Raw genomic sequence first — 15,334 nt, 5'->3', positions numbered from 1 at the left:
GCTAGCCTTGAGCTGAAGAGCTGAGGGACAGCGCCCAGGCCCAGAGCTTGGGTCCCATGACTGGCAAAAAAAAAAAAGAAACACCTGAAATCATGTTATGTTTACGAATTCTTTTTTAGTTCATCCAGAGCAGCTTCCTCCGAGGCCATGGATTGCATTAAAAGAACGAGACCAAATTCTGCCATCAGGTACTATTTCCTCAATCTTCTTTGACTTTTTTCAGATATACTTGAAATATTGTGTGGAATTTGTAATCTCTAACAGTGCTTCATTTTACCCTTTATGAATAGTTGTATTTCAAAATACTAATCTGTAGAATTAGATCCTCATTGATAGGCCTATGTACAAGTAATGTGTAGCTTTTACATTGATTGACATCTCTGTTAAAATTCCCAAAAAGGCCTTGGGTAGCTTAAGAAAAAATGAATAATAGAATTTCTTAAAAATTTAAATCAGTGAAATATTTTATCTTTCCTGAAAGATAGCCTAACAATGATTAATGAAATTGGCAACAGGATTGTAAATAGGTATAAGGGGAGTTATTTGAGCAATCTGGATATAGTCCAGTATATCTAAAGAGTAAGTCCCAGAATAGGTACATTTATTTATTTGTACATTTGAAACAATATAAGGCTCTTCAACTTAAAAGCTTTTGGCTTAAAAAATGTTAAGAAGATTCAGACCAAAATGTTTATTTTAGTATTAGGAAATATAGGATATGCAACTCCTTCGTGATTATGTTTCTGTTTTTTTAATTATGCAAGGAAATATTGAATACCTGAAATACAGTTTTATGTCTTCCAGTGGTATAAGTTTAAAATGACCAGATTGTTGAACCATAGAGTACAGCCTTACAAGAGTCACTGTGTCAATGTTATCTCTAATAATTCTGTTATATAAACATAGATGATCGAATTATTTTCCTAAGGTTTTCAGCAAAGGCTTGAATTCTGTGGACTTAGTTTGTTCTTAGCTTTTTCTGGTGATTACTCACATTCTGACCTAAAACTCCATTTTCTAGTTCTTCAAAGTAATCTTGTTTTGAATGTGAATGGACATAATCTAGAAGAAATACATTACTAATTGCTTAGCTACATTTCTATTAAGCAGAAACTAGTTTTCACTGGTTGGCTGAATTCTCAATATATTCTTTCGGTTTTCTTTACTGAAAAAAATAGTGTGGATTTTGTTAATATGCATGATACTTCTCTGAGTAGACTCTTGATTGTTAAACCTATTAAATTGGCTTTTTAGGTGGTTTTGGTTTTTTTTTTTTTTTTGGTCATGGGGCTTGAACTCAGGGCCTGGGCACTGTCCCTGAGCTCTTTTGCTCAAGGCTAGCACCAGTTTTCTGGGGGTTAATTGGAGATGAGTGTCATGGACTTTGCTGACTGGGCTGGCTTCAAACCACCATCCTCAAATCTCATCCTCCTGAGTAGCTAGGATTATATGCTTGAGCCACTGGCACCCAGCAGCTTTTAATTCTGACATGTAGGGGGATATATAGAACAACTAATGATTATTAAGAATGATTTCTATCCAAACAACTATAATGGTAAATTATATAAGATTCATGTGTCAATAGTGAAGAAGAAAGGCACAACAGAGAAAGTATAAAAGAGTAGTGATAATAGCCACATAACTAATTTTCACTTCTGTTTAAAAATTGTAAGCATTCCACTGACAGAATTTTGTTGGTAATATAGAAATAGTAATCTATGGCCTCTTCTATAAAATCTCACGTCACAAAGGTTTCTTTCTTTAAATTTTTTTTAACCTCTTCCTAAGGATTTCTTTCTTTCCTCTTCTTTTTCTTTTTTTTGGTCAATCTTGGGGCCTGAACTCTGGTCTCTGTCCCTCAGCTCTTCAGCTCAAGGCTAGTGCTCTACCACTTGAGCCATGGCACCACTTCCGGCCTTTTCTGCTGATGTGGTACTGAGGAATTGAACCCAGGGCCTCACGCATGCAAGGCAAGCACTCTACCATTGAGCCACCTTCCCAGCCCCTCCTAAGGATATTTTAAATCAAGAGTGTGGTAAACTCACTGCTTATCATTGTGGTAGCATGGAAATGATCTGGATCATTTCCAAAATAAATAACCACAAAACACAAATCAAACTGAAATTTAGACTCCCCCACCCCCAACTTCCAAAGTGCTTACTAATCAGACTCACCAAGAATTAGACTATTGAACTGAGTAGCCTTATATCTTTACCATCATCTCAAGTGAAACCAACTTCAATTAGATGTTATTTCATCTTGGATTCCTTACATTATGTTGAAATAGATGATTCTTAATCATGTGTGCCTATTATATGCATTTATAGCTTTGATATCAGATGCTTTTTATTTTTTAAAGTAAAAGCGCTATATGGTGATTCTAGTAGGTATGTGAGATGGAGAATTACTGATAAAAATCAGGGTTTTTCAGATTTTAACATAGACATGTATTTGAATCCCAGGAGAACTGCAGCTCCTGCTCAGTAGGTGTGAATAGGGCTGGATACTTTGCGCTTAAAAGTTTCTGTGCAATCACTCATGCTGCTGAGATTTATGAATAGCAAGGATATAAACCATCTTCTATAGATTGTTAGAGTTCTTTCAGTTTCACAATGTTTAGTCCTTTTATAATTCAGGGACTTTTAAAATGAGAATTTGATTTCAGAAAGGAACATTTGGGAAAAAACTCTTTAACTTCAGTAGTCCTGTCCATACTCTTCTGGCTCAAGAGTGGTTGATAGCAAGGGCAGTAAAAGCTTAGTTTGAAGTACTAAGTATGACTATTTTAATAATACATAATGAAATTGGAGCCCTCTAATTAGAACAAAACTAAAATTTACTCTTGTTTCTTTTACATAAGAAGATTTTTCTCAGCAAATTACATGTAAACAGTATTCTGAATTAAAACTTTTTATTAAAATATTAAAAATAATCAACCCTAAAGATCTGATTCTAGACTATTAAACATTGGTACGGTGGATTTTGGTGGTTGTGAGATAATACTATAGAAATAAAATTGTCTTTATATTAAAGGTGAACCTAAGAAAATAATTACAGGAGAGGTCATGTTCAAAGCAAAACTTTAAAAAGTTAATCATATTTCTCCCTTTGTCTTTTTATAGTGACATTTGGGGTTAATGTGCATGCCTATGCAGATATACATGATACTGATTTTGAAAAAGTTGCCTAATTTTCTCCCCTGTGTTTTTTTCTCCTGCTTCTTAGCATCATTCACGGTTATGTGTTACAATGTTTTATGTGATAAATACGCTACCCGGCAGCTATATGGCTATTGCCCATCCTGGGCATTAAACTGGGAATACAGGAAAAAGGGAATTATGGAAGAAATTGTTAACTGCGATGCAGATATCATTAGTCTTCAGGTAACACTATAGAATTAAATTGTCTTTAACTTAAAGATGAACTTAAATATAAAGATCTCTCTCTGGGTGAGATCATGTGTTCAAAGAAAAACTCAAAAGGAATGATTTTCTCTTTTCTAAAAAAAAAAGGCCAATTTTCATAAGTAGGAGATTTTCACAGTGCAGGTATTTTGCTCTTTGAGCACTTAAATCTATTTCCTATTTTCTAAAGTTAAAATTTTATGTCTTTGGCATGTTCATAATTTACCCATATGGATTCAACAGTGGTGTTGTTGAAAGAGAAAACAGACAATTGCCAGTCTCTTGGGAATAAATTTAATTTACAATGGAATCTCAGGAAAAAAGTGTACACTCACAGTTCCTTAGAGAGAAATAGTTAAAAATTTACTCTATAAACCATTTGTTTTTGCTTTTATAACTTTTTGAAGCTTACACTCTTTTTCTTTTTTCTACTTTTCTTTAGTTAAATCATGCAATTTCATTTTGGAAAAGCGTAGTCTGTTGGACTTTTTGAAATAATTAAAAAAATTCCTTTGTTTTCTTTAAATACCCCCTAACAGCGAAGGCCTTCCAGGGTGTAAACCACTGAGAAAGGACCCAGTAGAGAAGGTTACATGGCCTGGCAAGGGGGACTTGAGTCTTCTGTTAATGAGACTGTATTAAAATGAATTTGTTTCTATGAAATATATCTTGCAACTTCTTTTCAACATTTAGCTAATGATTAGCCAGAAACATTTGTGAGTAAGTTTTTCTTTGCAACTTTCAAAGCCTACTAATTACTTAAAGATGGTTTTGAAATTTTTAGTTGACAAGTTATATATATTTAAGCACTATATTGTGTTTAATACATACATATATTTGTGGAATGGTCAAAGCAAGCTCATTAACATGAAGTGTCAAATATTTGTCATATTCCCTCAAATTTAACCATTCCTTAAAATTGTACTTAAAAAAGTTTGTGTGTTATTTTACACATTTTCTTTTTAGTATATCCTACGAAGAAAATTACTCATGCACAAACATATACACACAGTACTGCAGTTTGAACTCAATACTTTGGGCTTGATAGGCAAGAATTCTTCCTTTAGAGCTATGCCTCCAACCCTCTTATTTTTTGAGGTGAGATTTTGCACTGTTTCCCTAGGCTAATTTCAGACCAAGATCCTCCAAGCTACACCTCACACATAGCTGAAGTATAGGGATGTTCCACCAGGTCTAGCTTGTTTGTTGAGATAGTGGGTCTTGCTAACCTCACACTGAGATTCTCCTAATAATCTCTACTTCTTTGATGCCCAAACTAGGATTATAGTGTGAGCTATTATGCCTGGTCTCTATGATATTTTTAAAATTATTTTTTGTTGCCTATGACAAAAAGTAATTCATAAATTAAAATTTGTAAACACTCAGATTGATTCAGGATGAGGGGAAGAAAAGGAAGTAAATAAAATTAGACTGTGGAAATGTCTACTTTTTAGCTTAGTCTTTTTAATAGCAACTTCACCCTTATAAACCTTATGTTTTAAGGTTAAATTGTCATAATTTAACATTTTTTCTCTTGTAAAGTACTGTGTATTATAACGTATTCTAGAAAAGTTAGCAGTTTAAAAAAAACTTACATAAGATAGAAGAAAATTACTCTTGGATCTCAAAGATGGTTTATTAAAACTTCTGGAATGTTTTCTTGAATATATATATTTTTCAGTTTTTTCTTAAATTTTATTTTATTGTAAAGATGCTGTACAGTCACATGAGTAAGGCAATTATTACATTACTTGTCGATCATTGTTACCCCTTCCCTTATTGTTGTCCCACTATTCCTTTCCTCTCCCTATTTTCTTTTTTAAATTTCCTGGTACTATTTGAACTCAGCCCCTTGCACTTGCCATGCAACTTTGCTTTCTTGGATGGAATTCTGCCATTTGACCCACACCTTCACCCAGTTCTTTTGCTCTTATTTTGGAATCTTGGACTTTTCTGTCCAGGCTATATTAGAATCGTGATTCCATGCATCTTGACTTCCTGAATAGCTAGGATCACAGGCATGAGTTACTTATGCCTAGCATTTTACAGTTTGTTTTTTTATTCAGTTATAAGTATATTTTCAAAATTAAATTGAGACAAGATTGCACCTAATGCATTTTTTCTTGTTCTAGATGCCTTCAAAACCAGTTAATGATAGGAATATATGATAGCTGGTTTAACGATTTAGATGTTTATAGGTTTATTTTCTGTTATAAAATGGTACTGTAATTATCTCCATACAAATCACTATTTTCATATTTCATTGTTTAAGTTGAAAGGGTTGTTAGAAATGGTGTATAGATGTAGTTTAACTTATTATTAATAGATGTTAGTTGATTTGTATTCAGATACATAAAAAATTCCGTAGTGGGTTTTTTTTTAATAGACTTGTTATTGTATTACTGCTTTTTACCATAGTGCAGATGCATAAGCAAATATTTTCCTCTTTGTAAAATTGACTATTCCTTGCCACCTAACCTATTTACTTTTACTTAACCTATTTACTGCTTTACTTCATTTAATTACTAGTCTTGAGGAAGTGAAATATATTGAAATGAACTCTAGGAGTCAAGAGGTCTGGGATTTAATCCTACTCCTGTTATTAACTACTTGTGTGAGCATGAGAAAATCATGTCATCTTTCTGATTCTTTCATGTTTAAAATGCTGCCATTTAAAATGCTCCCATTGTCAGTTGCAGCTGATAGCAATAAGGTAAGATAGATAATGTCTGTTTGATCATTGTTTGAATTTAATCATACCATACTCATAAGTACTAAATGTTTTATATCTTAATCAGTGCTACCTTCTCCATGTAGATAACGTTTTTTCATCTTAGGAAGTGGAAACAGAGCAATACTTCACACTCTTTCTGCCAGCGTTGAAGGAGCGTGGATATGACGGATTTTTTTCTCCAAAGTCACGTGCCAAAATCATGTCTGAGCAGGAGAGAAAGCATGTGGACGGTTGTGCAATATTCTTCAAAACAGAAAAGTGAGTTATAAGGAAACAAAAGCACAATTAAGTAAACATTTCTTTTAATTATTGCGCATAATAAAAAATAAAGAGCTAGAAGTCAAGTGTTGGAGATAAAACTGTTAATGGATTCTTAGGCTGTATATTGGAAATAATATTTATTGTGTTATGCTTTTATTGCCAAATTGTACTAAATTTTTTAAAGAGATACAGGTTGAATGTGGTTTTATAATTTTCTAAAATGAAGTAAAATGTTTATACAAAATGAAAGTGATAACATTTTCAAATTAACAGTTTGTGATTTGATTTTCTGTGAGTTCTTTCTGACTCCTTCATCCCTTCCTCATTTCAGTCTTTACCGTTTTCCTCCTTTTTTATTCCTGTCTCCTTTTTTTCCTTCCTCTTTTTTAGTTGTCTCTTTTGAGAATTATTATTTTATCAATGTCTTCATGGTTCATCAGCTAACATTGCTTACATTTATTTAATCATTTATCCACCAAATACCTGTTCTGTGATAATCGTGTGAGACAGGGTAGATAAGGCATTGTTCCAATCTCCCTGAAATCTCAAGTCGAACAGGAAAAGATAGACATATAGGATAAGCATAAATCCCACTTACATATATCTCTTTTATATGTAACAGAACTGAAGAGAGAAAATGAGGAGTTAAAAGTTGAGATTGAGATTGAGTTTGGGAAGTAGAAAATAAAATGTGTGATTTGATTGAGGTTGATACCCATGGTTAATGTTTTGTACTTGATGTATCTGAGTAAGATACATACCTTAGGACTGTTTTCTAGTATCTCTTAACCGCTGTGATGATAAAAACCAGTGAATTTTTTTATGATATGGTATTTATTAGAAAATTGGTACAGTAACATGGAGTGCCCTTTTTTTTGTTTTTCCCCTTTTTTTGTGGCATTGGGGTTTTGAACTCGGTTCCTTGAGTTTGCTGAGCAGGCATTTTACTGTGCCCTTAGGTTTGCTTGTTATTTCTGGTAGGGTCTCACTTCTATTTTGGGCACCTGTGTTGGCTTCTAGGATGTTAGATAAAAGGCTTGAACCACCATACCCAGCTCTTCATTGAGGGTCTTTCTTTTTTGCCCAGGCTAGTCCTGAACCACAATCCCAACTAATAATCTCAGCCTTCCACGTTTCTAGGATTGCAGATGTGAGCCACCCATGTTTGGATCGCTATTTCAAGTAAACAAATTGAGTGAATTTGAACAGTGTTTGGCCCTAATGTGTCTTTTCCGCGATTTTTTTTTTCAGTAGAGATCATCTCATTATAATTAATATTTAATGCCAGAGCCCTATAGTATTTGAGGTCAGAATATATTGTGTACTTCTTCATTTCCTTTTTTTAAAAAACAAATTTGAGACCAGGAGTTGCTGTTCTTTCTGATGTGTTTAATATACATCAGGCCATTTCTAACTAATTACATGAATTGTCTTAGTTTTAAAAGCAGCCCTCAGGTATGCAACCATTTCTTCATTCTTTTCCATAGATGATGAAGCCAAGTCATAAACAGGTTTCCCCAAAGTTACACAGAAGTCTGAGTACATACTTCATGCTCTTAACTGCCATAATAATTGAAATACTTAGGCATTTTGTGTGAACTTCCAGTTTTCCTCATATTTACTGCATCAGAAAAAGGACTTGAACTTGACATTTATTTATACAATAATTTCCTTTGAAACACCATAACTTTGAAAAATACAGTGGTATTTAATAAACTTTCTAGTTCAGCTTTTTCCTTTTCCTATTTTTTTTGAGACATAATGTTGTGGTGTAGATTAAATTGGCCTGTGCACTGAGTGCTAGGATTACAGATGTTCAAAACCATGCCCAGAATACAGCCATTATTTCTTTCCAGAGCATATGAAAGACTTACTTCCTTCTCACAAATTTGAAAGCACTTAAAATTCCTTGGTAATTTACTGAAGGGATTAACACTTTGCTTAAGACTAGAAGCTCTGATTATAAATAGTAATATTGTTAAAAGTAGTACAGGTAGAATATGTGTTATAACAAAGTGAACTAATTATAATTGTATAAATATAAAATATAGATAACATACAAGGATAAGATAGCTACAATGTACATGCTGGAAATCATTTTTGTAAAAATCAAGTAACACTGGGTGCTAGTGGTTTATGCCTATAATCCTAGCTACTCAAGAGGCTAAGATCTAAGGGTCACAGTTTGAAGCCAGCCTGGGTGAGAAAGTCCATGAGACTTTTCATCTCCAATAAATTACCAAAAAATCTGAAGTGGATTTATGGCTCAAGTGGTAGAGCACTAGTCTTGAGCAAAAGAAGCTCAGGAATAGCTGCCCAGGCCCTAAGTTTAAGCCCCAGAACAGGCAAAACAAAATCAGAGCAATGAGAAAGCCTTAAAATTCAAGAAGCATAACCATATTCTTATCTAATTCTCATGAGAAATTTTTTTTTTACCAGTTTGACTTGCTAAGACTTGAGAGAGCTGTGGCTCATACCTATAATCATAGCTACTCAGGAGGTTGATAGGAATATGGTTTGAAGCCAGCCTGGGCAGGAAAGTTGCTGAGGGTGTGTGATCAATCAGTGTCTTTGCTTATATTCCCTTCAGTTTTAATGCTGTTGATCATAACAGTCCAAATACCTAAGTCATAGTGATGTATTTTTTTTCTAGATTTACATTGGTGCAGAAGCATACAGTGGAATTTAACCAAGTGGCAATGGCTAATTCAGATGGATCTGAGGCTATGTTGAACCGAGTGATGACGAAAGATAACATTGGTGTTGCTGTGGTGTTAGAGGTCCACAAAGAACTATTTGGAGCAGGTGAGTGCAATTAAAATACTTCTACTAAACATCATTCAGTTTCCTTATCACAGAACAACTGAAGAAACCTTGCTATTACTTACTACAAAGTTATTTTTCTTGTCTTTTGGGTAATGTTAAGGGAGATGAACAGGAAAGTAGTACTAATTGTATAACTCATCATAAAGGGCTACATGTGCCCTTCTTTCTAGCTTAATAGGCAGAGGTCTGGAGGATCGTGGATCATTGGCCAGCAAGGGCATAAAGCAAGAGCGCAGCTAACCCAACTAGCTGGGAGTAGTGACTTGTATCTATGATCCCATCTAAGTGGGAAGTGTAGATAGAAAGATGATGATCCAGTCTAGTCTGGGCTGAAATGTGGAGCTTTATCTGAAAAATTACTAAAAACAACTGAATTGGTGATGTGGCTCAAGTGCAAAGCCCTATGTTGAAACCCAGTACTACCTCCTTCCCCTAAATTACATCATGTACTTATTGAGATTTCATAAGATATTCTCTGGTTTCTATCAGTCTTTCTTCAGTTACTAGATAATTTCCAGGAAGTGTTTTTAACATGTCATATTTTCAAAAGTTATTTTGAAACAGGGAATGTTTAGTTAGGCACAATTTAGAAATGGTAATGACTTGCCCTTCTTTTTTTTTTTTTTATTTGCCCGTCATGGGGCCTGAACTCTGGGCCTGGGCGCTGTCCCTCAGTTCTTTAGCTCAAGGCTAGTGCTCTACCACTGGAGCCACAGTACCACTTCCGGCCTTTTCTGCTTATGTGGTGCTGAGGAATTGAACCCAGGGCCTCATGTATGCAAGGCAAGCACTACCACTGAACCACCTTCCAGCCCCAACTTGGCCTTCTTTTAACCCATATTTTTAGATTCTTGAGTGTAAATAAACCCTGTCTTTGAGGTTAAATACTTACCACATTTTCTTTAATTTCTTTCTTATATTTCAAAAAGTCACTGTCAGGGCAATCATAAGATCTTTTATCTATGTGACACTTGTATTCAGTGTTTTAGGTTATTTATAGCTCCCTTTAGAACTAATATATTATCTAGTTTGCCTTATCCGGCCCTTTTGTTATCCTTTCTACTACCTGCTTTTGTACATTTCATAGTTTACTAGTAAGGAGGTGAGGCTGAATTGGAGCTTTTTCCCACTTGTACTTTTTGCAGAAGAAAATACTGTTACCTTGAAAATTGATTTCAGTTATTTAGGCCATGCATATTTTCAAATTCCTTCTTCCCACTATTCTTTATTCCATCACTAAAGACAGTCTTTGGTAGGAGTTTTTAAGTTTTCTGTTTTAGCCTCTTTTATTTATTTTTTAGGGTGGTCCTAGGGTTTGAACTCGGGGCCTGGGTGCTGTCCCTGAGCTTTTGTGTTCAAGGTTGGCCCTCTATCACTTGAGCCATAGTTCCACTTGGAGCTTTTTGGTGATTCATTTCAGATAAGAGTTTCACAAACTTTCTTGCCAGGGCTGACTTTGAACAGAGATCCTCAGGTCTCAGCCTCCTAGTAGGATTACAGGTGTGAGTTACCAGTGCTTGGCTTTCACTTTCATTTTTTATGTCCTAGCCAATCCTATTCTTCCTTTAGAGTTTTTTGTCTTGGTATTATAGCAAGTGCTGCCTTGATGGGGGTACATTTTAGAACTTAATATAATAAATATTTTAATGTATTAGAAATGACACACTAAAACTTCTAGGAAAAGACAACTTGGAAGTTTTGGTTGCAAATATTTATCTTACGATCTGATACCTTAAAATGACTCCTGTCACTTAACAAGATGATTTGAGTTACTTGTTTCTCACATTGAAAGTACAGTTTCATAAAATTAAAGGGAAATTTAGCTTTACCAAAATAACAGGCTTAGAAAAAAATAGATCTGTTTTCCTCTAGAGTTTGTATTTTAGTAGAAAAATTTGTCACGTCTATAGACATTTTAATAGAAAAATTAAACTTGTTCACTGATAATCTAATAGTCAAAATGTAAACTTAAAGTGAGATTCAGCTGGGTGATGATGGCTCATGCCTATAATCTTAAGCTATTTAGGAGGCTGAGATCTGAGGATCATGGTTCAAAGCCATACTGGGCAGGAAACTCTGTTGAGACTCTTACTTCCAATAAACTACTCAAAAAAGCTAGAAGTGGTACGTAGCTACAGTGGTAGAGCACTGCATTTGAGCAGAAGAACCTCTGGGACAGCACCCAGGCCCAAAGTTCAAGCCCTAAGATAGGGGAGGAAAAAAAGACTCTCAGTCATACTTTCTAGGAATAATTCCTGTTCATTTCTCTATACTACACATCCTAATAGGCAGATTATGTGTGGATAGTTTTCTTCAAATGGTGTCACTATGCATAATGAACATTATATTTTGAACAAAGCAAAAGGGTTGAGCTTTGAATATTTTAGAACTTAAGATTAATAACTCTGCTAAATGGGAACAATTTGAGATTTATAACTCCACTAAATTAAGTATTAAGATTTAGTTAAGCCAGGTTTTAGCTTAATATAGTCAAAATTTAATTAAGATTTAGACAACTGAAAATTAAAATTTAGACATTAGTTTACTCTTTAAATGACAGAGGCATATTAGTGCTTTCTTAAACTAAGAACTCAGCAGATTGAAGGTGCTATAATCAAACATTGGTGAACATGGTATGATTTCTAACTTGCACTTGAAGAGCAGTGGTCAGCAAAGTTTTTCTGTAAATAGCTATATAATAAATGTTTTAGTCTGTAGCTCACTTGGGGTCCTAATCATAACCTTTTCTTTTCTTTGTTTTTTTAAGGATCCTTTAAAATTAAAAAAAAAAACCCACAAGCTATATGGAAACCTCAGATTTAGCTGTAGGGAGTCATTTGTTAACCTGACAATAGAAAAGTAATTTTCATACTGGCATTACCAGAATCCCAACCTTTTGGCTTCTAAGACAAGTTTGAGATAAAAAGATATAAATTCATAGAGAACAGTAAATGGTTATGGACGTTTTTGAGAAAACTTTGAAGATATCACTTTTCTTGAAACATGAAGCATAAATTTCTTAAAAAATTTAAAATGTTTTTTAATGTTTAAATTTAGGTATGAAGCCTATTCATGCTGCAGACAAACAGCTGCTTATAGTGGCAAATGCCCACATGCATTGGGACCCAGAGTATTCTGATGTGAAACTCATCCAGACCATGATGTTTGTCTCAGAGGTTAAAAACATTCTGGAAAAAGCCTCAAGTAGGCCTGGCAGCCCAACTGCAGATCCTAATTCCATCCCGCTGGTGCTATGTGCAGATCTTAACTCATTGCCAGATTCAGGTATTTATAACATCATTTCCTTCTAATTTCAGTTTCGTTTTCAATCTTAATTGAAAGGCCAGCAATTTCCTGACTAAAAACAGAATTTTGCTCCTAAATCAAGGAATATACATACGTGTGTGTGTGTGTGTGTGTGTGTCTGTGTGTGTGTGTGTGTCTGTGTGTGTGTGTGTGTCTGTGTGTGTGTGTGTGTCTGTGTGTGTCAGTGTGTCTGTGTGTGTCTGTGTAGAACATTCCAGGAGTTGTGTGTGTGTGTGTGTGTGTGTGTGTGTGTAACATTCCAGGGATGGGACAATGGGTAACAGCAGAAACTTAATAAAGAAACTATTTCCAAAAGAAACCAAAACAGTGGATGTGTCAGTATGGAGCTGCTAGGGGAGTTTGGGCTTTACTACCTACTCTTAAAGGTAAGGTAGGACCTATCTTCAGTACTTAGGAAAAGTTGTTATAAGTAAGGGCCAGTAACTGATTTCAGTGATAAAATCAGTGCCTGCCAAACTAACAAAAAGGGAACCTGGAGAAAATAGACCACTTCCTCGCTCTGTTTCTGTCTCTAATCTCTGGCAGTGCTTCCCATTGACCAAACCCAACTAGAATATGGAGAGTAGTAAAGGGGGTTGCAGTTGATGGTAATAAAGGTCAGCCTCCTGAGGCCTAGAGTACAGAGAAGGAGCAAACAGAAAGTACTCAAAGTATTCATTGTAGGTAACTATCTACTTTAATAACTTTCAGTAGGTTTTCATTGAATTAATTGGTATTGGAATACCCATATTAGATACAGAATGGTCAGCGTTCTTCTAGGATTTTATATTAACTTGTTTGACTTCCACTAAACCACATTATGTTCAAACTTGTAGGATTTTGTAAAACATAGAGCTCCATTTAGATACAAAATTTCAAATGTAAAGACATTAAACTACTACTCTTTGCTGTTATCAAACCTTCTAGACTTTGCATATTGTCATTATTGTGCTGGAGATTGAACGGCCTTACTGACAAAACTATCACAACCTCATTGAATTCTTTGTGAGGTTTAAGTATATGAAGTGCTTACAATAGTACCTGGATTATAGTAAATTAGCTCAATTGTTTGAAATATCACAGTACTCAAATGGTGTTCATTACTTATTATATCTTATTCCTAATCTTTATAAGGTTTATGGTAATTTTTTCATGTTTTCTAATGCAATGAACATATGGAAAATCCAAAATCTATTTCTTTTGTAAATGATTTTTATAATATATGCTATATTTATATATTCTCGTAATTGTTAATTGACTTGTAAAATGCAAATATTGCAGTTTAGAATAATCCAAGAACACAAGTCTTTTCTATGAATGCCACCTAGGTCCTAGAGGTCTGCTGAATCTGAAAAGCTACGGATGATATTCCTAGGTAATCTCAATACTTCATTCTGCAGTAGGCAGATACCTTATAATATAATAATATAATATTGCTAATACATTTTTAAAACAAGAAAGACAGCTTCATATGACTAATAAATCCACTCTGGTGAGTCTATGGCAGTAGATCTTAACTATCTAGTCTTGTGTGAAGACCTAAATGGTAGTATTCCTTTCTGTTCTACTAGGTGTTGTGGAATATTTAAGCAATGGAGGAGTAGCTGACAACCATAAAGACTTCAAGGAACTAAGGTACAACGAGTGTCTTATGAACTTCAGCTGCAATGGAAAGAATGGAAGCTCAGAAGGGAGAATCACACATGGCTTCCAACTTAAGAGCGCCTATGAAAATAACTTGATGCCTTACACCAATTACACCTTTGATTTCAAAGTGAGTAACAGTTTCTGGGATGATACAGAAATTACTTCAAATAGAAACGTATGACAGTAACAACCTATCAATTATGCAATCTTTAAGAAGTTTTAGCTTCCCAGAATGTGTGGTCTAAGTGTACACCAGTAACTGTTGCAGTTGAACCATCATTTGTTCAAATTTCACATGTTAATAATAGCACCTACTTCTAAAATGTTTACTTACTATGCGTCAAGTACCAGATATAGTTAGTCCTAACCTATCCATAACATCCTTATAGGCCAGCAAGGACCCAAGAAAATAAGAACCAAATATAAAGTTACTTTGATTTTTACATAGTATTATTTCATAGTTTTCTTAGTGCTTTCTGTTGGTATTTCATTTAAGATATTATGTGTTTTTTTTGTGTGTGTGTTTTTTGCCAGTTCTGGGGCTTGAACTCAAGTCCTGTGCATTGTCCCTGAGCTGCTTTTGCTCAAGGTTAACACTACACTTGAGCCACAGTACCATTTCCAGCTTTCTCTGTTTATGTGGTACTGTGGAATCTGACCCAGGGTTTTGTGCATGAACAAAGCCACATTCCCAGCCCTTTGTTTCTTTTAGGGGTGGGGCTATAAGATATTTTTTTGTTGTAGTTGTCAGTGCTAAGGTTTGAACTCAAAGCTTTGCACTCACTTGGTATTCTAGGACATGAACCAAGTCTTAAACCAAGCTTTTTGTTGGGTATTTTGGAGATGGAGTCTCACAGACTTTTCTGCCTGGGCTGGCAGAAAAGGTTCTGCCCTGGCTGGCAGAACCTCTATTCTCTGGATGTCAGCTTCCTGACTAGTTAGAGCACTAGATTATGGGCATTAGCCACTGGTTCCTGGAAAGTCCATCTTGAATCCATATAATTACACTAATATATTCCGATGCAGTTGAATACTTTAGCTTTAAAAAGGATTAGAAGGCCAGGCGCTGGTGGCTCACACCTGTAATCCTAGCTACTCAGGAGGCTGAGATCTGAGGATCGCGGTTCAAAGCCAGCCCGGGCAGGAAAGACCGTGA

The 15,334-nt window shown here is 34.9% G+C and overlaps 1 protein-coding gene across 1 annotated transcript in view; it reads left to right on the top strand.

The window, feature by feature from the left end:
- Cnot6l (CCR4-NOT transcription complex, subunit 6-like) overlaps positions 1-15,334 on the top strand; it is an 80,601-nt gene that overhangs the window by 55,875 nt on the left and 9,392 nt on the right. Inside the window, exons 7-12 of the mRNA XM_013020099.1 lie at positions 120-188; positions 3,226-3,383; positions 6,242-6,396; positions 9,053-9,204; positions 12,283-12,510; positions 14,103-14,305. Coding sequence (XP_012875553.1) covers positions 120-188; positions 3,226-3,383; positions 6,242-6,396; positions 9,053-9,204; positions 12,283-12,510; positions 14,103-14,305 — 965 coding nt within the window. The remainder of the gene's footprint in view (positions 1-119; positions 189-3,225; positions 3,384-6,241; positions 6,397-9,052; positions 9,205-12,282; positions 12,511-14,102; positions 14,306-15,334) is intronic.

The sequence above is a fragment of the Dipodomys ordii genome, unplaced genomic scaffold, assembly GCF_000151885.1.
Source record: "Dipodomys ordii isolate 6190 unplaced genomic scaffold, Dord_2.0 Scaffold49, whole genome shotgun sequence".
Taxonomy (NCBI): domain Eukaryota; kingdom Metazoa; phylum Chordata; class Mammalia; order Rodentia; family Heteromyidae; genus Dipodomys; species Dipodomys ordii.
Note: the sequence above shows the minus strand (reverse complement) of the source record. Positions and strands in the feature narration are given on the sequence as shown.